We start from the raw sequence: 25,771 nt of genomic DNA on the forward strand, positions 1-25,771 counted from the left end.
AATCCTAAAAAAGTGGGAGACAGGCTGAGCCTTGAGTCAAGGGGAAAGCCAAAACAGAGGCAGAGAGGGAAGGCCAGTGAAGAATCAGAGAGAAACAGCCACAGCTGAGGAGAAAGAAGATGCAGATAAGGAAGAAGGCAAAGCTCAGACCTGACTTGGCATCAGCAGGGTTGGTGAGTCTGGAAGCTCTCACTGCTCTTGCTCCTTTCACAGCCTGGAGCTCAGGCTCATAAAGCAGCTCCTGGCACCAAATCCTCACTGTGTGCTCCCTCCCTGCCCTCAGCACCACACCATGCCCACATGGACACCTGGATCATCATCTCATGGTGGCCACAGCTCTGCCCTCAGCTGCAGCTGGCTCCTGGCTGCACAGAAAAGGATCCTGGCAAAAGGTCACAAAGGGCTCTTCAAATAATCTGTGTTGGATCAATTCTTTGTTTGGCTTGAGAATTTCCCCAAAGTTGTAGAGCCTCATATGCATTTCCTTTTTATCTCATCCATACTCTTGCCACACACTTAAAATGCATTTGGCAGTTTTTGGGGAATCTTTGAGGATTGAGCCAACAATTGAGATGCAGCTCCTCCTCTGCCATGTGAATGAAAGGCACAGCAAGGAGCTGCTGAAGGCAGAGGTGTCCACAAACACAAAACCAGGTTTATTTGCACTCCCCCCTAGGAAATTACTTTCAGTAACAATATCTACTTTGGACTCCTTTGTCAGCACAAGAATCTCTCATTCCTTGAGCAATTTCTGAGCCTCCTCCCATGGGCTTTACCCTTGGCAGCAGAGACCTGAAGGTGACAGTCACCAAGGAGGCTCAGACGATGCTCCAGCACAGCAGATCTGGGACTTGCTGAGTTTGGGACCTATCAATGGCCACTGCCACCATCCTCCAGGGCAAGGAGGGTCTCTCACTAAACCCCAGAGCACAGCCAGGCTGCTGAAACACCTCTGGCTCTCTGCTCCCTCTGCAGCCCCTTCCAAACTCCCACTGGCCAAGTGAGAGAACCTGGGAGCAAGGACAGCACTGAGGGAACTTCCAGGGAATTTCAGCAGAGAAATGAACTCCTGAAGCTGGGTGCCAGAGCTCTCCTGCTGCTCCAAACCCAGACACACATTTGTGTCACACAGAGGAAGGGTTCACAGGCTGGTACTGCAGGAACCAACGCTCTGAGCTCTCCTCATAACAAGCCACAAAGGAAATGGGTCATGACTGACCTGCCCCAACACCTCCAACAACATCAGAGAAATCCCAGGCTCACTCTGAGCAGCCCTCCCAAGCAGCCTTCCTGCTCTGTGACTCTGTTTTGGCTTTCCCCTTGACTCAAGACTCAGCCTGTCTCCCACTTCTTGGGGATTTTTTTCCTTCCTTTCCTTTTACTTTCCACTGGGTTTGGTTCTCCCATTTTTTTTCCTTAAGCACTGACCTCACACTGACTCTCCTCTTGTGCCATCCCCATCTTTGCTCTCCCTTCTGGAGGAGAGATCCCAGGCTTCACACCTGTTCCAGATTGCAAGGCAAGATGTATTTTATTACCATCTGTATGGCAGTTGTCTTTTGTCAAGTGGGCAGTTTGCCTTATCTCTCTCTGAGGACCACAATCACACCTCCCTGGGGAGGGGACACCTGCTGATAACAGCTATGGAATGTCCCTGCATGGCTGATAAGAACTACAACATCCCATTGGGAGATGTGAGCCCAGAGGGAGGAGCCAAGCATTCCTGCCTGGATATAATCTGGAGATTCTGGAACACCAGCACGGCTTCTGCACTGGATTCCCCAGAGGAACAGCAGCTGCCTCTGCCACTGGATCCTCAGAGGAAGAATCCATCCTTCTCTACAGATTCCTGCTCCTGACACTGCAGGAGGGCTGCAGCCACAATTCCAATGGGACTGCCACCAACACCCTGACCCACAGGTGTCAGGTGTGTTCTGACTCTGGCAGTGTTGTTCTAGTGTACTGCATTGTTTATTTTATCCCTTTTTTTTCCTCTTCCCTATTAAAGAACTGTTATTTCCTGCTCCCATATTTTTTACCAGAGAGCCCCTTAATTTAAAATTTACAGCAATTCAGAGGGATGGGGAGGGTTTACATTCTCCATTTCAGGGGAGGCTCCTGCCTTCCTTAGCAGACTCCTGCCTTTCCAAACCACGACAACACCTTTGCTGTTCCCTTGCCCCTCCCTCCATTTCCAGCAGAAAAACCACACAGAAACTCTGCAAGACGAGGCAGCTGAGTGCTGAAAGGAGGCAGTGAGTGCTGAAAGGAGGCAGCCAGCTGCTGGGGAGCTCTCCCAGGGGCTGCAATCCCCCCTTCCCCCGTGGATACTCACAGCCTGCGCATAGGCGCTGTATGGGCTGAACGGCAGGGAGAGAGATGGAGTGAGAATGCCCAGCTGCCCCACCATTTGCTGCATACGGCGCAGGGTCCTCTCCTTATCTGTGTCAGCAAACTTCACCACTAGACTGGAGGAGGCACCCTAGGCACAGAGAGAGGAGACAGAGGAGGCAGGAGAGAAGGAAGAGGCGTGGGACAGCCAGAGCGGTCAGGCAAGGGAGGACGGGGCAGGACAGGCAGCAGAGAGGAGTGGGAAGAGGAGCAGAAGAGCAAATATCGGTGTGGAAGTGCTGGGGAGCTGCCTGGAACCTGGGCTGTGCCTTTCCCCGTCTGTCTGTCCATCCAACCCTTCCCTCTCACACCCTGAGCCTCACACAGCTGCCTAAGCAAGCACAAATCCCTGGCTGTGCTCAGCAGGTGATGCTGCAGCCAGGAACACCCCGGGGATTGATGGCCACAAGCACCACCATGAGCTTGGCTGGATATTGCCAGAGCAGCTCCTGGCAGCTGGGAATGCCCTGGCTGCACTGTCCTGTCCCTGAGGTGCCCCAAATTCAGGTTGGACATTTCCAGAGCAGCTCTCCCTGGCTGCAGCAGTGCACTGTCCTGTCCCTGAGGTGCCCCAAATTGAGGTTGGTGCAGCCAGGGCAGCTCCTGGGAATTCCCTGGCTGCACTGTCCTGTCCCTGAGGTGCCCCAAATTCAAATTGGACATTGCCAGAGCAGCTCCTGGGAATGCCCTGGCTGCAGGAGTGCACTGTCCTGTCCATCAGGTGCCCCAAATTCAGGTTGGTGCAGCCACAGCAGCTCCTGGGAATGCCCTGGCTGCACTGTCCTGTCCATCAGGTACCCCAAATTCAGGTTGGACATTGCCAGAGCAACTCCTGGGAATTCCCTGGCTGCAGGAGTGCACTGTCCTGTCCCTGAGGTGCCCCAAATTCAGGTTGGAGCAGCCACAGCAGCTCCTGGGAATGCCCTGGCTGCACTGTCCTGTCCATCAGGTGCCTCAAATTCAGGTTGGTGCAGCCACAGCAGTTCCTGGAGCTGGGAATTCCCTGGCTGCACTGTCCTGTCCCTGAGGTGCCCCAAATTCAGGTTGGACATTGCCAGAGCAGCTCCTGGGAATGCCCTGGCTGCAGCAGTGCACTGTCCTGTCCATCAGGTATCCCAAACTGAGGTTGGACATTGCCAGAGCAGCTCCTGGGAATTCCCTGGCTGCACTGTCCTGTCCCTGAGGTGCCCCAAATTGAGGTTGGTGCAGCCACAGCAGTTCCTGGAGCTGGGAATTCCCTGGCTGCACTGTCCTGTCCATCAGGTGCCCCAAATTCAGGTTGGTGCAGCCAGAGCAGCTCCTGGGAATTCCCTGGCTGCACTGTCCTGTCCCTGAGGTGCCCCAAATTCAGGCTGGAGGTTGCCAGAGATGAGGCCACAGCTGCAGCCCCACGTGCACAGCTCCAGCCACACAACCCCACACAGGCACAAAGGGTTCCCACCCACAGCCAGCCCACCCCAGGGGTCTCCTCTGCTGCCTGAACCAGAGCAGCCAAGGAGAGCTCACACACTGAAGCCCTGAGCACCCATGTTGGCTGAACTGTCAGCTTTCACCCTGCTCAGTTTTGAACAGGGAGCTGCTTCTAAGACAAAATCATGGCCTGATTTTTGGTTCTCTTTTTATCCAGCTTTTACAGCTGTGAGTGCTGTCCCTCCCAGTGTGGAGGAACACAGGCACAAAGAGCAGCCCAGGGGACAGGATGGTCACTGAGAGGAGCACACACACACACACACACACACACAGCTCCCAGCCACACCAAACACTGCTGCTGAACCTGTTGGGGTTTTTGGAGAGTGTGGGGAGGTGCCTGGAACAGGGAAATGGGACAAGGATGAGGAAGAGGGAAGCTCCCCTGGCCTTATACTCACGGGCATTGTCTGGCTGCCATGGAGGGCGTGGATTGCTGCCTGAGCCTCTGTGTGAGATGAGAACTTTACAAAAGCACAGCCTGGAAAGGGACAGAAAGAGCACAGGAGATTGCAGTGACAGGAGTGCTGTGAAAGTGCCATCACTCAAGAGACAGTGTCTGTATCTCAGGTAAGGCAAAGGAAAGCCACCCCAAGGAAGCAGGGAACAAAAAGGATGCCTCATCCCAAGTCCTCTAGCCTGGAAAAAAGAGGAAGGGTCTCAAATTATTAATTCAATGATATATTCTGCAGATGATGACACCATCTCCACCCTCACCCCTGATCACCTCTTCCCCAAATTCTCTGTGGACTGAGTACAAACACTTCAACCTGCAGCCCCAGCTGGACAGGACAGGCTCAGGACAGAGCAGTGACAGCTCAGCTGCTCATCCTGCTCTGCCTCCCTCCTGCTCTGCCCACCCTCCCCAACCCCTCCTGGCAGCACAGGGATCCTGCCCTGCTCCCTATTCCTGCCTGCTTTATGGGTTCCCCAAATCCAGGGTGCCCCAGGGGGGAGCTGAGGCTGGTGAGCAGCACCCAGGGCAGGGACAAAGGGCAGGACACACACACACAGGGTGGGTTCACACCTTTGCTGTTCCCATCAGGTCCACGGAGCACCGTGCATTCATCAATGACCCCAAACGGTTCAAAGAGCCGGAGCACGTCATCCTCAGACTGCTGCTTATTTAACATGCCCACAAAGAGCTTCCTGTCCCCTAGGGGCAAACACAGAAACATCAACCTGCTATGAGGCTTGCAGTCCAGGGCAGGAGGAGAGGAACACTTGTGCACAGAACAGCCTGCTGTTGGAAACACGCCTGCCATGGAAATGCTTCCAGGGTTTGCCCAAGCTCCTCACACCTTCAAGGGTTTGTGTGGCTTCCCCTGTCCTACCCTCCCCAATGGAAAATAAAGGATTAATAATTTCATTCATTAGCTTTTTCCTTTGAATAATCCAAAAGAAATGACAGTAAGAAAATCTGTCTGGGCAATCCCATTTCTATTGATCAGCAGGTGAAGTCCAACAGGTGCAGGGTGATACATCCCAGGATCTTTTACCTGTTTCCTTTTCCTTCTCTCCAAGCCACCATTTCCTTGGCTGCCATGTAACCAAGCACCCTGATTTCCATCCACCCTTCCCCACTCCAGCCTAACCAGCTGCCTCCCAAAGCCTGGGATAAATCCTGGCATAAAATCCCAATCTGCCTCACTGCGGGATCATCCAAATCCTACAGGTGAGCTCCATGGGCCCTGTTCCTCTCTCTCCCTGTGCACCCATGTCACACTGGCAGGGAGATGGAAGAGTGACCAAATCCAGCACTTGGAGCTCAGCCTCCCTCTGGGTTCCTCCTCAAAGAGAGAGTGAGGATTATGGTTTGTTGGGATGGGTAAGGTGCAGAGAGCTTTCTCCCACTCTCTCCCCACCTCAGCACCCACAGGAGCCCATCCCATGCCTGGTGCTGCCCAGCCAAGCACAACCACAACCACAGCAGTGTTTGGGGCAGAATCCTCCCCTGCTTGATGTGAACAGCACTAAAACAGCACAAAACTGAAAAATCCCAGCCCAAACTGCATGCCAGGCTCAGTTTTAGCCAGCAAACAGAGCTAACCCTCCCCCAGTGGGCCAGATGTGGGTGGGGAGACAGAACCCACAGGAGGGGCCGTGCCAGGAGCTGCAGTGCCAGAGGATTCCTTATTGTCAGCGACAGGATCCGAGGGGCTGGCGCCTCACACAGCGATGCAATGTGACAGGGGCAAGAGCCAGGGAGCTGCTCTCTGCCTCAGAGTGCACTGACCTGGAAAACAACAGCTCTGGGAGCTACAGCAGCACTGCAGCTCCAGGGGCTGCTGGGGAGGGATGCCAGGCAAGGATGGCACAGGACACATCCACACAGCCCCTGTGTGACCGTGCTCTCTGGGGTCTGAGGGTGAGGCAGGAGGATCTGACTCCATGGTTCAGAAGGATTGATTTATTATTTTATTATACATATATTTTATATATTTATTTTATATATTAGTGATATATGTTATTTTATAATATATACTATATAAAATTATATATATTGTATATTATTATATTTATTATTTTATTATATATTATATACTATTATATTATATTAATTATATACTATTATATATTATATTATATACTATTATATATTAATTATATTATATTAATTATATACGATTATATACTATACTATACTGTAATATTATATTATATTATATTATATATATTATATATATTATTATATTATTTTATATATATTATATATTTTTATATATTATATTTAATATTATTTATATTATATATTGTATATATATATTATGGTTTTATATATTTACATATTAGGTATTATTATATATTATATAATTATATATTATATATTATATATTATATATTATATATTATATATTATATATTATATATTATATATTATATATTATATATTATATATTATATCTATACTAAAGAATAGAAGAAAGGATTTCATCAGAAGGCTAGCTAAGCTAAGAATAGAAAAAAAAGGAATGAATAACAAAGGTTTGTGTCTCAGACAGAGTCCAAGCCAGCTGACTGTGATTGGTCATTAATTAGAAACAACCACATGAGACCAATCACAGATCCACCTGTTGCATTCCACAGCAGCAGATAATCAATGTTTACATTTTGTTCCTGAGGCCTCTCAGCTTCTCAGGAGGAAAAATCCTAAAGAATCTAGAAGTGGCTGAAATATTTGGGCCAGGTTTCCCATTTTCATGAATCCCTGGGTAACTACACCTACACCCATGGGAATTTCATCCCCTTCTGTTTTCCTTGTGATTCTTTCCACATTCCTCCCTGCACCTGCATGGCACTGGCTGCCTTTGCAGACATTATTTCAGCTGATTGAGTCCATTCAAATTGGTGATGCCCAATAATCCCCAGCCAAGGCACAGGAGTTCATAAAGTTCAAAAAGGAGCTCACAGCTGCTGCTCAGCTGCCTTCTGAGCAGGGAGACAGCACCTGCCCCACAAGGGAGAGAGCAGGAGGGCTGAAAACAGCACCCAGAGGAGGTGAAAAATCAGATTGGAACAGAGGGGGTGAAAAAAGGGGGGCTGGATAGGAAGAGATTGACTGGGCAGTGAAGAGGAGCATGGAAACGAAAGGAGCAGCAGCTCTGTGGTGTGACTGAGGTGCCAGATGTGAGCCCAGCTTGGCCATCCAGGGGACACTGGAGGTCTGGAAGGTTCCTCCTTCCTCCACCCTGAATCTCCATTGCAGCTGCAGCCAGGCCTTTATGGATATTCTGCAGCCTTTGGGGGCCAAACATGGAGAGATCCTTAAAAAATCATCAACAAAGGGGAGAAATACATTGGGAAACATTTGCACTGACTTTAGGTGCTGTGAAATAATCCTCTGTTCTTTGAAATAACTGTGGGCTGAGATGTGACAGCCAGAAATGCTCCTGATGGTTTTGCCTTTCTCTTCAAGGACCCCTGGCTGGCTGGGACAGGGGTGTTGAGATGTTTTGAGTTATCCTACACATTGCAATCAAATCAACATCAAATTACAAGTTACTCATTATTTTCTCCTTCAGATTTCCCGGGTAATTCCTGTGGTTTCTTCCTCACACCATTTCTGTTGAATCAAAAGCATTTTTCTTTACCCTGTGATCCTAAAACCCTTCCACAGGTTCTTCTGCTGTCTCAGGGCTCACTGACAGAACCTTTTGGATGTGGGAATTTCAGCTTTCCTTTTTGGAATTTGGAAGGAAAAATTAAAAAGCCAGTCTTCCTATGTGCTATGCAGCACAGGTTAAAACTGTGAGAGCTTAGGGACTCAAGCTATAAATATAAATACACAAATAATACAAATATAAATGCACACAGCTATGGGTTTGGAATATTTGCAGAATAAGAAGAGCAATAGTAAAAGGGAATTTAATCACTGGCAATATAAGATATTTTTCATAGTGAATATCCTGCTTCTGAAGATCACATGAAGGAAAATGATCCATTCTGTTCCCTTTGGATGCCTCTGCAGCAGCTGGGGACCTCTGAAAGGGATTTCTGCTGCTGACCCCTACATCCCTGCATCCTGCAGCCCAAGCCATGATCAGGGATCCTCTGGATCCTGCCAGCTCCCAAGCAGGGCTGTTCTCCCACGGCCTCCAGGCTGACTCATCCCTCCCAGCAGGGCTGGAATGCTGCAAACCCTTCCTTCCACCTGAGCTGTGCTCCTAAAACCACCCATCCCAAACCCTCTGGCACTCTCAGAGCTGTTCCCAAACCCTCTGGCATTTTCAGGGACCCTTTGGCACTCTCAAGGCTGCTCCCAAACCCTCTGGCACTCTCAGGGACTCTCTGGCACTCTCAGGGATCCTTTGGCATGCTCAGGGCAGGTCCTAAACCCTCTGGCATCCTCAGGGCTGATTCCAAACCCTCTGACACTCTCAAGATTGATCCTAAATCTGCTAGCATTCTCAGGGACCCTCTGGCACTCTCAAAGCTGATCCCAAACCCTCTGGGATTCTCAGAGCTGATCCCAAACCCTCTGGCACTCTCAGGGACTCTCTGGCACTCCCAGGGACCCTCTGGCACTCTCAGAGCTGATCCCAAACCCTCTGGCACTCTCAGGGCTGATCCCAAATCCCCTGGCTCTCAGGGGCTGTTCCCAAACCCTCTGGCACTCTCAGGAATGATCCCAAACCCCTCTGGCTCTCAGGGCTGATCCCAAACCCCTCTGGCTCTCAAGGCTGCTCCCAAACCCTCTGGCATCCTCAGAGCTGATCCCAAACCCTTTGGCACTCTCAAGATTGATCCCAAATCTGCTAGCATTCTCAGGGACCCTCTGGCACTCTCAGGGATGATCCCAAACCCTCTGGCACTCTCAGAGACTGATCTGAAATCTGCTGGCACTCTCAGGGCTGTTCCCAAACCCTTTGGCACTCTCAGGGACCCTCTGGCATCCTCAGGGCTGATCCCAAACCCTCTGGCACTCTCAGTCATCACCTCCCTGGCTCTCCAGCTCCCCACAGGGGTTCCTGCAGCACTGGAAGTTCTCCTCTCCCCTCCTGAGCACAGCCCACCCTCCCCTCCTGCTGTTTTCCCCTTCACTTTCCCTACATCTCCAGCTTTTCACCCTCTGATTGGCAATTTCCCGAGCTGTCCAGCGAGCAGGGAAATTCACTGTGAGCTCTGACTGTCGAGTTCCCATGGAAACGTGCTCTGGGCAGCAGGAGGAGCCAGCAGCGAGCTCAGAGCTGCTGATGGAGGTACCAGGGAACAATCCAGGGGCTGAGGCTGAATTCTGTGACCAGGGGAGAGCAAACAAGCACAGGATCCCACAAAGGCAGGATCAGGGAGGGAAGGCAGCTCCTGGTGTGGATGGGATGCAGCAAATTTTGGAAGCACAGAGAGTTTCCTTGTCCCTGGGTGGTGCTGAAGCCTTGGGGTGCCCTCATGCCCATCCCTGCATCCCAGAGCTCCAGACAAGCACAAAAACCCCTCTGCCCTTTCCTCCTGGCACTGCAGGCTCACAGCAGGAAAAGCTGACAGTGTCTGGTCCAGAATCACAAGTCCCACTCTGAACTAATGCAGGAAACAACTTTTCCATGCAGAAAACAAATCCTCCATAGAATTCAGGTTATCTGGCCAGCAGATAGAATTCATAGAATTTCCACAGAATTCAGATATCTGGGCAGGATCAGGGAGAGAGGGAAGGAAGCTCCTGGTGTGGATGGGATGCAGCAAATTTTGGAAGCAGAGAGAGTTTCCTTGTCCCTGGGTGGTGCTGGAGCCTTGGGGTGCCCTCATGCCCATCCCTGCATCCCAGAGCTCCAGACAAGCACAAAAACCCCTCTGCCCTTTCCTCCTGGCACTGCAGGCTCACAGCAGGAAAAGCTGACAATGTCTGGCCCAGCATCCCAAATCCCACTCTGAACTAATGCAGAAAACAATTTTTCTGTCGTGAATTTCTTCACTGAGCATCCAGATATTCCCACACAGCCCCTGCAGGGCTTGGCCAAAACTGCCCCTTTGAAAATTAGAATGTCTCAGAAAAACGAGCGTCTCTCAGACCAAGAGATAAATTCTGGTGTTCCAACTTCATTTTCTAAGTTCAGGGTGCTTCACTTGAGAAATGTCAGTGCCTGGTGAGTACAAAGGAGGTTCCCTTCAAGGGAAATGCAGAGCTGTGCCTCAGTGATGCATGGAGTTATTCCTTGATAAATTCCTGCCCCAAATCTTTGTTTCACCTCCTGCCACTGGGCGTTATTGCTGTAGGGATATTCCTCTTCTCATATCTGCAAAGTTCAGCCACTTCTCTGACAAGTGGAGCATCAGGACAGAAACATTTCAGGAGAGAAACCTGTCCCAGACAAACACAGGGAGCTGCTCCTGCCTCAGGAAACACTCCAGTTTGTCATGGATGCTGTGGGAGCTTTATCGATTTATTATACATATATTTTATATATTTATTTATATATTATTATATATGTTATTTTTAATATATACTATATAAGGAGCCTGCAGGGAGGTGCTCAGAGCCCAAAGGTTTCTGTTCTTGTCCATGGGAAGGAGAGTTGATGTTCTGACATTTGTAACCATTAGGGAATTGTGGTACTTTTCATAAACTTAGAGATTTCCTTGGCCAAACACAACCAGAAATACACACATTCACATAAAATATTATCAAATATATCTCATGATCTTGACAGTGACAGTCACTACAAACTGTTTGGGAATGTAAAATAAAAGCCTTTGAAATCGAAATAAAATTCTGTCCCACAGCACAAACAGCAGCACACAAACCCTCCCCTGGCCTCTACTAAACTGCTTTCAGGGGCAGCACCAACAGCACAGGGCATGGAGAGAAAAGGAGAAGAAACAGATCAGTAAAGCAAGGAAAAGAGGCAAAATGAGTTAATGGATTTGGAAAGGGCTGAAGTTGCAAACCTTCTCCACCTGGAGGAGGCATTTGAGCTGCTGAGAGCTCCCCATTAAATTACCAGCTTCTCTTGTTCCCAGCTCTGAACTTCTCAGCAAATGCTGCTCGGCCCAAGCTGTCCCCTGCAGGCTGACAGCACCTCCATCTCAGGATCCTTTCCCTTCAGACATTATTTCCCCATCATGTGATCTTTTCTGCAACAGCATTTTGGCCTTGACAATGTGCTGGGGGCTGCTGCAGGACCGAGGCAGCTCAGCAGTGATGGGGGAGGCAGTGGAGGGAGCTGCAGACAGGAGAATCAGCTGCAGACCAGTGAGCTGAACACATTAAAAAGCCAGTGCTGCTGCAGGGATCTGCCTCTTAGTGGGCTGAGCAGGTGTAGGAATGAAGGAATCTCTTCCCAAAGGCTGCAGGAGCCCCAGTGCCACACAGTAATGTCCTGGGGAAGACACTGCCAGGCTGATGGCACCCAAAGTGTTGGAGAAGGTGAAATGGGAAAGCCTTATAAATATGATTGCCTGGCAAAAGATTTTGAGAATATGGAAACTATAAGTGAGATGGAAATGAAAGCAAGCTTTGAGATCCTTCAGTTACTGAACAACGGGAAAACAATGGTGTGGCTGACTGAAGGTGATCCCCTTTTGATGGAACAACACCCTCTGCTTGCAGACAGGCCCAAGGGTCAGAGCAGACCCTACAGCTTGGCAGAAGGGGCCCAAAGAGGAGTTTTTAGGGTTTAAAATGTAACACAGTATGGTAATGTAATGATTCTTATAGGCTGTATGGAAATGCTACAGGATTTGTATATTGTACTAGATTGGTTAGTGAGAATCAGAACATTCAACACAGAAGAAGATTTATTGTATTGTAATGGGAACTTCGCTCTCTTACCCTTTTGCTCTCTTACCTTTTTTACTCCCTTACTCTCTCCCCCTCTCTCCTCTCAGTCCTGCTCTGAGCTGTGGCTGCAGCTCCCAGCAGGGCCCTGCACCCAGGCCCTTTGCAATAAACCCCAAATTCCATGCCCTGGCTGCAGAGATCTCTCATCTCTGTCCATCCTACCCCCGATGCTCCTACAGGAAAGTGAGGAGGGGGCAGCCACACCATCACCCTCAGCACCTGCTGTGTCCCTGCACTGCCCTCCTGCCCCCAGCCCTCTGCCACACACAGAGCCAGGACCCCGTGTCTCATTTCCTGGTCCCCCTCACAAGCCCAGGGCCACCAAAGGAGAAACAAGGAGAGATGACAACTACCTCCACGGCTCTCGCTGTCCGCAGGCTTCACCTGGATCGGGCGTGCCATCTGCAAGGGAACAGAAATGCAGAGGTTATTGCTTGGCCCAGTGCCCAGCACAGGCTGCTGAGGGCACTGGCAACAGGGCACAGGAAGGGGAGAGGCAGAAGGGAAACCAAGGCATTGTGATGGCCAGCAGTACCCTTGAAGAAGGGAGCATTTTATTCCAAAAGGAACCTGGCGCTTTTCCCCTCTCTGCTCTCCTGGAAATGCCCACCATGCACAAAGCTCTGCCTCCTCAGCACTGAGAGGACTCTGAGGAAGCAGCTCAGCACCATGTGACTGGAGCCTGAGCAGTGGCCTGAGGTGAGGCTGTGCCTGGGAGCTCTTCCTGTGCGTGCCCTGACTCAGTGCAGGCACGGCCACGTCACCCACTGAGCCACCACGGACTGTCCTTGCAGCAGGGAGGGGACACTGAACGTGGCCAGGAGCAGCAGGGCAAGCAGAGCTGTCTGTCCCCCTTCCCCAGCCCTCACACAGACACCAGAGAAGCTCTTGAGGAATTGTCCAGGAGCAGCACAGCAAGCAGGGCTGTGTGTCCCCCCTTCCCCAGCCCTCACACTGACAGCTCTGTGCACCAGAGAAACTCTTGAGGACTTGTCCAGGAGCAGCACAGCAAGCAGGGCTGTGCTGTCTCCACTTCCCCAGCCCTCACACAGACACCAGAGAAGCTCTTGAGGACTTGAGAACATGGCCAGGAGCAGCAGGGCAAGCAGAGCTGTGTGTCCCCCATTCCCCAGCCCTCACACAGATACCAGAGAAGCTCTTGAGGACTTGTCCAAGAGCAGCACAGCAAGCAGGGCTGTCTGTCCACCCTTCCCCAGCCCTCACACTGACAGCTCTGTGCACCAGAGAAGCTCTTGAGGACTTGAGAACTTGGCCAGGAGCAGCACAGCAAGCAGGGCTGTGTGTCCCCCATTCCCCAGCCCTCACACAGATACCAGAGAAGCTCTTGAGGACTTGTCCAGGAGCAGCAGGGCAAGCAGGGCTGTCTGTCCCCCTTCCCAGCCCTCACACAGACAGCCCTGTGCACCAGAGAAGCTCCTGAGAACATGGCCAGGAGCAGCAGGGCAAGCAGGGCTGTCTGTCCCCCCTTCCCCAGCCCTCACACAGATACCAGAGAAGCTCTTGAGGACTTGGCCAGGAGCAGCACAGCAAGCAGGGCTGTGCTTTTCCCCTTCCCCAGCCCTCACACTGACAGCCCTGTGCACCAGAGAAGCTCTTGAGGACTTGGCCAGGAGCAGCAGGGCAAGCAGGGCTGTGCTGTTCCCCCTTCCCCAGCCCTCACACAAACACCAGAGAAGCTCTTGAGAAGGGCAGTGCTGCTCTCCAACATCTCTCATGGCCCTCAGGGAAAATGCTCTGGTTGAAAGTGGCAAAACTCCTCTTGTTTGAGTGTGGAGAAGAGGTTTTTCCTTCTCTTGCAGCCATTAGTGTCAGCAGCAATAATCCAAGCACAAACAAGCCTCAAGGGTAGCTTAGCTCACATGGTTTGGGGACTCTCCAGGTGAGACAGAAGCAGCTGCATTAGGAACACACAGCTTTAAGTGTCTGCTTTGAAAAGCAGGGCAAAACTCATCTGCTGGCAGGGCTGTGTGTCCTGTGCTGCCCAGAGAGGCAGCTGACAAGCTGTAGCCTCCTTTCCCAGCTAGCAGGATCCAAGTGCACCAGAATATCCTCCAAGGAACGGCGCACAGGGCAGATTTCCACATTCACAGCACATCTCACTCCATGGCTCTCAGCATCACTCACAGAGGCTGACAGTGACCTGAATCAGTGACATTCATCATAAAAAAACAACCAGAATATTGCAGGCAAGGCCTGCACACGAGCTGCAGGTCCAGGCACAGCCTGCCCCCTCTTTTAGGAAACCCCTGAGGAAAAACAGCAACAAAACAGAAAATGAAATCAAGCCATAAAAGTCACCAAGTGAGATGTGTTTAAAAGCCAGCATGCAATATGTGGAAGGCTTGTCAGTCTCCACATCCCCAAGAGCTGGAGGAAACCTGTGAGGTGGCTCTGCAGTTCACAGGGCAGAGATGCCAACCAGGAGGTGACAGCTGGCATGGCCTGGCATGGCACACAGCCTGGCAGCTGGGGGTGCCTGGCATGGCCTGGCATGGCACACAGCCTGGCAGCTGGGGGTGCCTGGCATGGCCTGGCATGGCACACAGCCTGGCAGCTGAGGGGTTCTGAAGCTGTTTTCCTCTGGCTGAAGGACCCCAGGCAGGATAAGCAGAGGCTGGAGCAGACCCACACCATTCCTGCCTCAAGGATTGACCATGGGGCTGCTGAGAACGGCCCCAGGGATGGGCTGGCAGCTCCCCAAAGGAAGGCCCAGCTGGTGCCATGCTGCACCTTGACAAAAACAGCCCCAAGAGCTGCTGAATCATTTAGGGAAGAGGGAGAGCTGCAGGTCTGTTGGGGAAGATGAAACAGGAAAGAATTATAAATATGATTGTCTGGCAAAAGATTTTGAGAATATAGAAACTGTAAGCGAGATTGAAATGAAAGCAAGCTTTGAGATCCCTCAGTTACTGAACAACTGGAAAACAATGGTGAGGCTGCTGAAGGTGATCCCCTTTTGATGGAACAACACCCTCTGCTTGCAGACAGGCCCAAGGGTCAGAGCAGACCCTCCAGCTTGGCAGAAGGGCCCAAAGAGGAGTTTTTAGGGTTTAAAATGTAACACAGTATGGTAATGATTCTTATAGGCTGTATGGAAATGCTACAGGATTTGTATCTTGTACTAGATTGGTTAGTGAGAATCAGAATATTCAACACAGAAGATGATTTATGGTATTGGAATGGGAACTTGGCTCTCTTAGGTCTTACTCTTAGCTCTTGCCTTTTACTCTCTTACCCCTTTTATGCTTTTACTCTCTTTCCCTCTCATCCTCTCTCCCCCTCTCTCCTCTCAGTCCTGCCCTGAGCTGCGGCTGCAGCTCCCAGCAGGGCCCTGCACTTGGCCCTTTGCAATAAACCCCAAATTCCATGCCCTGGCTGCAGAGATCTCTCATCTCCATCTGTCCTGACTGTGCTACCTCCATCAATCCTACCCAGCTCCTTTCCCCACCCTTGCTCAGCTGCAGGGATCTGCAGAGCTCCTGATGTCCTGCTGCTGCTGCCATGTGGCCCCAGCACTTGCAGCACTGCTGAGGGCCCAGCAGCCCTTTGCTGAGCCGAGTGGGACGTGGGGCAGGGATTCAGGAGCCTGAGGTCAGGGATTGCTGCACAAAGCCTCCGATTTCCTTGCTGAGAGGCTGCTGTGGGTGCTCACGGGCCCTGGCACGCTGCCTGTGTGAGCTGAGGCTGGCAGAGGCTGAGTGGGAGAGGGCAGGCAGCCCAGATGTGTGCTCAGAACAGAGAGAGCTCCCTGCAGAGCCAGCAGAGGCAGCTGGCCACGTCACATCCAGGACATGGATTCCCCCAGCACCAAGGAATGGTTTTGTTTCTACCCAGGATGCAAAACCAACTGAGCTGATGGGGAGGGAGGTGAGGCACAGACTCAGATCTCAGCTGCTGCGAGGAAGGCAAAGCCCCAGAGCCCTGTGGGGGTAGGAGGGGCAGCAGGGATGCTGTGGAAATGCAGGGCACTCACACCCAGCAGCTCCCTGCCAGGGATGCAGGGGCTGAGGGCAGCATGGGGGAGCAGAGGGGGAGGTTAAAGTACCTGAGGCCATCTCCCTGTCCCCTCCCCCAACAGGGCTGTCACTCCAGCTCCCAGCACCTAGGATAAAGGAGGTGTTGTCATGGAAACGGTTATTCACCACATGGAACCTGACATTTGCAGTTGCCATGGAAACCAGCTCTTGGGGGCATTCCCTGTGCTTTGCACAAAAGAGACATTTTGATATGATCTCTGGGGAAGGGGCCCCCTCTCCCCATCTGTCCATCCCTGTCCTTTCCCCCAGACCCCAGGGGTGGTGACCCCACCAAAGCTGAAATCCTGGGGGAGCATTTCAGTGGCATCCCTCAGGGCCACTGAGCCTGTGAGCTGATGTGCCCACAGCTGGGCACAGCACGGTGCCCTGGCAGTGGTGGCAGTGCCAGCACAGCAAAGGTGCAAACCCAGAGGCAGCTCCTGATTGGGAGTACAAGAGGAATCAGGGCTGCCCTGCACCCCCAGCTGTGGCCACAGCTCCTCTCTTGCCCACCTGAAACAGCACCTGGGGTGGGCATTGAAAGACTTTCCCTGCCCATGTCAGATCAAGCCCTGCCCATTTCCAGAGGCTCTGAGCTGCTCTTTATCTGCTCTGAAAGACAAGGGGAAAGAGAAGGAAACAAGATACAAGAAATTTGTCCAGATGCTGAGGCTTGGAGAAGAGCAGCAGGATTGTCTGGCAGATTTGTCTCCCAGCTGAGGCAGAAGGAGCCCTGGTCCTCCTTGCACACAAGAGGCTGCCATCACCACTCTCATGTTGCCACCAAAGATGAACAAATTATCAAAGGCCTCTCAAACATAGGGAGTCCACAGCAGCTTTAACTAAACCAACTTAAGGCCTTAAGCACTGTCCCTAAATTCTGTGTACAGGTCTCAGACAAAGAGCTCTGTCCCCTACAGGACACACAGTAGGGATGGTCAAGTTTTACCTCTCTTATTTGAGGGAGAAAGAGAAGAACAGCAGTGGAGGACCCACTTCTGGAAGTACAAATTCTCCTGGCCTCCAGTCAGCACCTGAGGCTGCACAGTAATCAGAGAGCACACCTGAATAAGAAAATTGTATTTATATATACCCAGCTCAGTAATCAGAGAGCACACCTGAATAAGAAAATTGTATTTGTACATACCCAGCTGTCAGGATGTGCCTGCCTTAAATTCCCAGAGTGGAAGGACATGGATGCCTTTTACCACACAGGAACACAGAGGTGAGCACATGTGTAGGATGGAGAATTCCAGCAAATGATTCATGAGCCTGCACCTGCCTCACAAGCTGAGCTTCATCTTCCCTGTTCAATTATTCAGCTGAGCATTATTAGCCTTCATTTCTTAAGAATATCACACTAACATTTAGCACAAGCTGTCAGGACACCATGGGCCAAATGTCCCCTGTCCCTCACACCTCAGGGTCCTCCTCACCCACTGCTGCTGGCACTGCAAGGGCTGGCAGCTCCATGACCCAGTGCACTCAGGAAATCCTCTGCAGCAGCACTGGGCACCAGATGGGCAGCAAAGCTCCTGCTCCAGCTTTTCCCTCCCATTTCCCTCCTGGCTGGATACACAACACAGCTGTCCCTGCTCTCAGCTCTCACCGAGGCTTCTCTGCCTGCACCACTGCCCCTCTCAGGAGCCTTGCTGGATTTCTGAGGGGGTTCCTGGTGGGAAGCAAAGGCAGCCAAGCTCAGGAGCATCACACAGCAGCCATGTCCTGTGCAGCCCTCTGAGAACAGAGAGGAGACACCCACAGGGAGGGTCACAGAATCACAAAATCACAGAATTTCTAGGTTGGAAGAGACCTTTAAGATCATCGAGTCCAACCCATGTTACTGCAGCCCTGGGGACTTTCCCCAGAGCCTCCCTAAGAGGCCTTGGGGAAAGTGTCTGGATTACATCAAACCCAAATCCCAGGATTTGGGCAGCACAGAGAAGCAGGGAACCCTTCCCCTCTGCTTTTGAGGAAATGCTCCCCACCTTTGTAGAACAAGAATCTGGCATCAAACATCCTGGCACCCTAAAATCAGAGGAAGTTTTGCTATTGGTCTCACCAAAGCCAAAATGCACCACTTTTCTCACCACCAAATAAAGACTTGTGGAGGTGAACTGGCTCCCCATGTTCAATCAGTGCCCAGCATGAGCTGGCAGTCAGCTCAGCAATCTGGTAGCCCTGTTCTTCAAGGAGAAGATTCCCAGATTCCCCTTTCTTCAGCTTTCAAATTGCAAAAGCTGGATGGAAGGAAAAAGCCCCCTGAGACAGCAGGGCAAGCCTCTCTATTAATTACAAGTAAGTGATGTAAAATAGCCCCTAAGGTGCAATGCAGGGGAACCTCAGAGTGTTAAGAGGGTCAGAAGCAGAGTGTACAAAGCACACAATGCAGGCTGGCTCCTCTGGGATGGCAAAAACCAAAAGGCATCCAAGGCCACTGGCAGAATTAGGTCCTAGGCTCTCCACTTTACAAATTGTGGGCTTGTCCTCCTCTGGCCAGTTCAAAATGCCCTGCCTGAATGATCATAATCACTTCTAAGTGGGCAGAGCTCATAAATCTAAATGCTGATTTGTTCATTTGGATTCTGTTTCTGACTGGGGATGGATTAGTGCCAGTCTCAGTGCTCAAGTGTCCTGCTTGCATCTTCCCTGTGACATCTCAGTGTGCCTCAGTCCTGTCCAGGAGAACCATCCTTCCTGAGAAAGAGGGGCTGTCCCATACAGAAACATGAGCAACATTAGCACCAAGTTCTGGCACAGCTCTACAGGCTGCTTATGAATTCACCTCATTCAATCCTGCCATGGAGGAGACAAGGATAATTATGAGCAGTGTGTGTTCCAGGTGGAGGAATTGAGGCATGTGGTGATGAAGATCATGCAGAAAGTCTGTGGCAGAAGCAGGATGTGAATCCCAGAGTGCAAACCACACAGCTTCTGCCTGCAAGGCTCAGCTACATCTTTATGCACAAGCAAGGGAGATTGCTGAAGGACTGATGAAACTGAAAACCCCAAAAACTCCTCTAGAAAGTTCATCAAGACCACAAGAGATCATTCTGGCCTCCAGAATGTTGTCATGGGACAACACTCAGGCATGGCTGGGTGCTCAGATCCACAGTCCTGTGTCAGCTGCAGCATCTGGCTTGAGACTTGCCCAAGATTGTCACATTTGTCAAGGAATTGCTCAGACACACAGTCCTGTGTCAGCTGCAGCATCTTGCTTCAGAGATTTGCCCAAGATTGTCACATTTGCCAAGGAATTGCTCAGACACACAGTCCTGTGTCAGCTGCAGCATCTTGCTTCAGAGATTTGCCCGAGATTGCCACATTTGTCAAGGAATTGCCCCAAGGAATGCTCAGGGCTTAAGGCCTGCAAAAAGCAGCAGTAAGATGGGTCACCAAATTATGCAAGTAAGCTGCAGAGGGAAAAGCTGGGAGCACATCAGCTGGCTTTGATCTCTCCACTGAAAGGACCCCCAGCACCCTGAGCCTCTCCCACTGGTCCAGGGAGCACCTTCAGGGGTTCTCTGTGCACAAGCTGCAGCCTCCAAGGACCCCAAAAAAGCAGAGAAGGGAAGAACCAGGGGCAGCAGCTCTGCAGAGCCTGCACAAACCTCTCCTGGCTGTGCTGGCAGGTTCAGTGCTGCACCATTCCCTCCTCCTGCCCCATGGCAGGTAATGGCAGTGGCCAGGAAAAGCCATTTCTGGTGATGTAACAGAGGGGGGAGGCACAGGGACCCTCTCTCTGCACACACAGAGCGGCTGTGCCAGTTCCCTTGGCAACCACTAACACTGACAATCCCAGCAGAGCAAAACCTCCGTGGATACTGACACACCCACGGGAAAATCCACCCCAAACCCCAAATAAATCCCCTGAGCCTGCTCTGGGCTGATAGGAGATAAGCTGTTTCCCTTTAGGGGTGCTGGCAGACGAGAAAAGAGGCCCCAGGTGACTGCAGGATGGCCCTGGAGACAGTAAAATCCCATTTGGAGAAGGCCCTCAGTGATGTGGTGTAGTCAGCCCTGCTTTGAGTGGGTTTGAGCACAGACCCCAGGGGTCTCTTGCACCATAAATTATCCTGTGATCCCACCCACATCCATGTTCACAAACATTTGTGTGCAGGCTCCCAGCCCAAATGACCCCAGGGAGGGGGGAATGTGGAGCCCTGTGGGCTGGTGTGCAGGTACAGGGGAGTTCAGCAGCACAGGAAAGTGAGACCAGCAGGGAAGACCCAGCTCTGGGAGGCAAAAATCAAAGCTTTGTGCTGCAAGGAGATGCCAGGGCCTGGCTGTGCAATTCCTCTGGAGAAAGGAAGAGCCCTCGTGCACAGGACAGAGCCTGAACGTGTCCACTTGGTCAGCATGTGGGAATGGGTGCTGATCTTTAATTTCACTGTTTTTCCAATTCCACAGGGAACAGGAGGCAATGTCTGCTTTGGCAGCTTCATCTTCAGTGCAGGCACTTCAGTGGGCTTTGCCTCACTGAGAGTTCTCAGCCCCTCAAGTCAAACCCTCACCAGCACAAGTATTTTCAATTCCCTCTGCACTGAACAGGCACTTCTGCTGCTTCTGGGCTGCTTTAGCCCAGCACCTTCATGTCATTTCCACAAGACAGCCTTGCCATGCTCTCTGTGTCTCTAACTGATAATGCTGCATGGCTCTCAGCAATGGGATTGTCTCAAACCTGCAGCATGGACATGGGAGAAACTTCTCCATCCTGCCCTGCACAAGGGCTCAAACTGCAAAGATTAATGAGCAGGGCACAGCTTCAAACCTCAGCTAGATCCTCAACAGCACAAGTATTTTCAATTCTCTCTGCACTGAACAGACATTTCTGCTGTTTCTTGCCCAGGGGCTGCTTTAGCCCAGCACCTTCATGTCCTGGTGCTGCCATTTCCATGAGATAGCCTGGAAATGTATTTCTCTGTATTTCTAACTGATAATGCTGCATGGCTCTCAGCAATGGGATTGTCTATCAAACCTGCAGCATGGACATGGGAAAAACTTCTCCACCCTGCCCTGCTCAAGGGTTCAAACTGCAAAGATTAATGAGCAGGGCACAGCTTCAAACCTCAGCTAGATCCTCAACAGCACAAGTATTTTCAATTCCCTCTGAACAGGCATTTCTGCTGCTGCTTCTTGCCCAGGAGCTACTTTAGTCCAGCACCTTCATGTCCTGGTGCTGCCATTTCCATGAGAGCCTTGCCATGCTCTCTGTGTCTGCATGGTTCTCAGCAATGGGATTGTCTCTCAAACCTGCAGCATGGACATGGGAAAAACTTCTCCATCCTGCCCTGTTCAAGGGTTCAAACTGCAAAGATTAATGAGCAGGGCACAGCTTCAAACTTCACCAAACATTTAGACCACCTGAAACTTTCAGAAATACTGGTCCAGGCTGGTTTCACACCAGTATTGCAGAAATGAGAGGGGAAGGAAGAATGAGATGCTCTGCCCTCTCCACCCAAGTGCCTCCTGTGCTCCCTGCTGCCACCACCACGGGCTGTGGATGCTGCCAGATGGCCCAGCACAGGACACAGCCCTCTGCTCCATGCACGACGCTGGTGCCCAACCACCTGAATTAGTGCTGCAGCATCTCAACCCCTGGTGCATTCCCAGAGCCTGTGTCTGCTCTCATGCTGCTGCTCTCTGTAATTTTCCATTCCTGTGTCCCTGCATCCATGAGTTCTCCCTATGATGTAGCCACATTTCAGTACCCTCATCACTGCTCTTAAACTGCCCTTATTCCCAGCTTGGATCAATACCAATTTCTGCCACTTACTTGCCTACCTTTCAGCAGGCCTTTCTTTGTTCTGCATAGAAATAAAACTGGAACTGTACCTTGCCAAAAGAATTACTTTTTTAAACCTCCCCCCCTCCACTTCCTCCCTCTATTCTTCTTCCTCTTCTTCTTCAGGAGCAATTTTATGTAATTTGCAACTGTCTGGCTGCAAATGAAAAGAGACATAAAGCGTTTCTGCGAAATATTGAAAAGCTGCATGCTTTTCCCTCAAATTTCACTTAGCAAGAGGCTTTAACTTGCTGTGTGATCACTGTGTGTCATTAATAACCTCTCCAATTCCTTTCAGAACTCAGCAAAGTGAAGGCACAATCACGAATCAAAGGCATGGGTTATTGAGATATTATATCATTTCAATGAGGCAGGGAGTGGGGAGAAGGTGAAACACTGCACTGCTGGGCTGGCTGGCAGCTGGAGAGGGCACCACATTTAGGAAATAGCCTTAAAGGCCTGATTTCAACAATTCAGCAGCTCTGAGGGCAGCACAGGTGTGTTAGATAATACACTATGTACAGGTGAGGCTGGTTGAGTCACCATCAAATGTGGCATTTAAGGACATTAAGGTTCAGTGCACTTGGCAGTGCTGGGTTAATGTTGGATTCAATAATCTCAGAGGTCCTCCCCAACATGATGTTCTATCAGAGTCTTGCTCCTTTACACCCTGAGCACATTGGTCCATATAAAAGAATGTAAAAGCCAAAATTCTGTCTACCTCAGGATAAGATGCTGAGCCTTACTGTTAAAAAATGAGCTTTTTAGAGTTTAAATTCCATTCAGTTACCATATATCCAACAGCACTCAAATTCAGAGACAAAACAGAATTTTGACCTCATACAAAGAGAACTTGCCCCAAATGCCACAAGAATAAATACAGACAACAGTGATTCCTACTGATTTATGTGGAAAACCTAAAATATAAATATAACTATATATAAAAGCTTAGGTAAGCTACACTGCACTCATGGCCCTGCAGGTGGGCTGACATTGCTGGCATCAGACCTGGAGGATCCCAGCAACTCCTCTGTGAGCCCACACCTACCCAGTGACAGCCTGGAAGAGAACCCAGAAATCCTGCTCCAGATGCCTGATCACAGCCTGAGTGTCTCAGAAAAACCATATCAGAGCATTTCCATAACTCTGTCCTTACCAAAAATCTCATTTGTCTCTATTCAGGTCCATGAAGTGTTGAGTTCAAGCACAGTTCCCTGCACTGAGGCAAACAAAGGAAGGTGTTTTGGTGCTTGTGGCATCTGCAGCTGCTTGGTGGTACAACAGCAAGTGTAGGATCAGCACAAGATCCTTCCTCTGCCAGTTTGATCCCCTGATGTCTCTAAACCTCCTGTCATGCACTCAGGTGGCAATTTGTGTCACCCTACACTTCATAACCCTTCAGCTTTGTTTCTTCTCCTGCTATGTGCAATGCAGAGAAAGGATATGGGTAAAATGCACAAGAAATCAGAGTGTGGCCCATTGACTGAAATCTCAGTGGTGTGCTCAGAACTTTCTGTCCCTGCCCTGTGCTGGGGCCTGGATGAACTCCTGGGGATGGGCTCAGAGATCACCAGGAGATGATCCAGATGTGAATAAACAGAGATGAAATTTTACATCCTTGTTCCTAAAACAGGGAAGAACTGCCTGGCTCTGCTGTGTGTGATTCATTTCCAAAGGGCTGCCCACAAGGACAGGTGATGCCACCAAACCAAACCAAACCAAACCAAACCAAACCATGGCTGGAAGTCACCTCAGCTCACCCAGCCCATGGCCATGCCAAGCAACATCTCCACATGCCCAAAAAGAGAGAGAGAATTGTGCCTTCTTGGTCACTGAGGGACTGAACAAAAGAGAAACTAAATGTGATGAAGTGCTATATTGGCAGCCTGAAAATAGCTCCAAATGCAGCACAGCTCATCTTCATCCTAATCCTGAAACATAATTACACCACACTGCTCATTAACTGTCTCCAGACAAGGATGTTCAAAAGTACTCACCTACCACAGATTTCTTACTGTTCCCAGGCAGTGTCTTACACCTCCCTTAACATAAAAAGCCTTTAGATCACCACATCATAGATAAATTGCTGCTTTAAACACTGCTCCATGCAGTTCTTACAACCCCTGAGAGCACAGACAGCAGAGAACACAGTGAAACAAGCAACAAATCCCCCATGTAGAACTGTAGCAAACCTGAGATTGCCTTGAATGCACCAAAACTCCCATGAATAATTTTTCAGAGACACATCTGACTTCCCCACTGCATTAAAATGACTCTTCTCAACTGCTCCTCCATCCTTTGACTTGTTCTTATAGAACTGTCAGCTCTGCCCTGGACCAACACATGAGGTTTAGTTTAAAAATCCAACCATTTCCCACCACACAAAAATATCTCAGGCAGATTTGTGCTGGTTATTTGTACTCTTCCCCCTGGCTGGCCTGAGATAAGGACCTTGTTAAGTGATAATTAAGTCACATGCATTTTCCAGCCCATGCCAAAAAAGCAGAGATAAACAAATATAGAAAATGATGTGTGTGTGTGTGTGGAGGTCTTGAGGGCAGCTGGGAGAGGTGAGAGAAGCTCTTTGGACCTGTATGGGTTAAAGAAAAAATGTTATGGTTAAGAATTCCTAACCACCCTCCAGAGACCCCTGGTTTACATTAATTATTCTGTTGCCTTGAGCACTCAGGGCCTCCTGTGAGCTTCTATCTATAAGTACCCAACTCCTCCTCCTACTCACCTCCAAATGAATCCTTTCAATGTGCTTGATCAACCCCCTCAGTACAGCAAGGGAACTGCCCAGTCAAAGCTCTTAAATCACACCAAAATGGGAAGGGCAACAATCCAGCTCTCCAGCAGGTCCCAGGGAGGCAGAGGAGGGACCTGATCCACAGGGCCCAGCCTCCCTCAAATCCCACTGAACTCTGCTCCCAAACCAGCAAGACCCAGGAACAGACCAGCAGAACTTCTCTCACCTATAAATAACTCATTTCTCTTCCAAACAATGGCTTGTGGCAAGTGTGTATTTTATTTTTGAGAGGCTGATCCAATTCAGCCACTGCATCAGAGCCCCATCCAGGCACCCTGCAGGGCAATGGCAGAGTGGAACTGGATGCACCAGGAGGTTCTGCACACCTGGAAAAAGGCTCTGGTATTTTATCTTGTGGGAGTTTTTCAGCAGTGCCCACTGTGCACCCACACACTTCACCCCAAAGCCCACAGGGACAGAAAGCTGAAGGAGTGCTGCCACACCACAGAGGGAAAAGAGCAGCACAGAAACAGGAAAAAAAGCAGAAAAGCAGCAGCTCTGAGGAGCAGTGCTGTGCTTCCACTCCCTTATCCCTGAAACAAACACCCTTCTCTTCCACAAGCAGGAAAACTGATCTAAGCCACTTCTCACCCTCATTCCCTCCCCTGAAAATTCCCCATCATCCTGCCCACAGCAACTGCAGACAATTCACACAATTCACTGGGACTTACCCCTGGCAAAGTCTTCTGTTCATGCAGGGCTGTCTGGGCTTTGATGGCAGAGTCTCTGGCACAGTACGTGAGGAATGCACAACCTGCAGCAGATACACACAGTGTCAACTTAGGCACTTGCAGATGAACATCAACACAAATGTTACATAATTTGGATGTGTCTAAAGCTCCAGGGGGAAAAAAAAAGACAAAGAAACAACGTGAAAGGATTGGCAGGCCACATCTGAAGTCTGTTAAGAGGTGGAGAAGGGTCCCAGTGAATAAAGGGGCTTGACACAGGTGTTGAACAAGGTGACACAAAGGGGGAGCAAAAGGAAAGCTGAGCCTGTCTGTGGCACA

General features: G+C 50.4%; 1 protein-coding gene across 2 annotated transcripts in view; it reads right to left on the bottom strand.

The window, feature by feature from the left end:
• The window catches only part of CELF5 (CUGBP Elav-like family member 5), a 41,628-nt gene that overhangs the window by 9,267 nt on the left and 6,590 nt on the right, over positions 1–25,771 (bottom strand). Inside the window, exons 2-6 of one of the 2 annotated variants that reach the window (XM_064734468.1) lie at positions 25,433–25,515; positions 12,484–12,532; positions 4,886–5,014; positions 4,260–4,339; positions 2,336–2,482 (exon numbers count right to left, since the gene is read on the bottom strand). In XM_064734468.1, coding sequence (XP_064590538.1) covers positions 2,336–2,482; positions 4,260–4,339; positions 4,886–5,014; positions 12,484–12,532; positions 25,433–25,515 — 488 coding nt within the window. Of the gene's footprint in view, positions 1–2,335; positions 2,483–4,259; positions 4,340–4,885; positions 5,015–12,480; positions 12,533–25,432; positions 25,516–25,771 lie in introns of both variants that reach the window. The other variant, XM_064734467.1, reaches the window with a different exon arrangement.

Source organism: Zonotrichia leucophrys, chromosome 28 (genome assembly GCF_028769735.1).
Source record: "Zonotrichia leucophrys gambelii isolate GWCS_2022_RI chromosome 28, RI_Zleu_2.0, whole genome shotgun sequence".
Lineage (NCBI taxonomy): Eukaryota > Metazoa > Chordata > Aves > Passeriformes > Passerellidae > Zonotrichia > Zonotrichia leucophrys.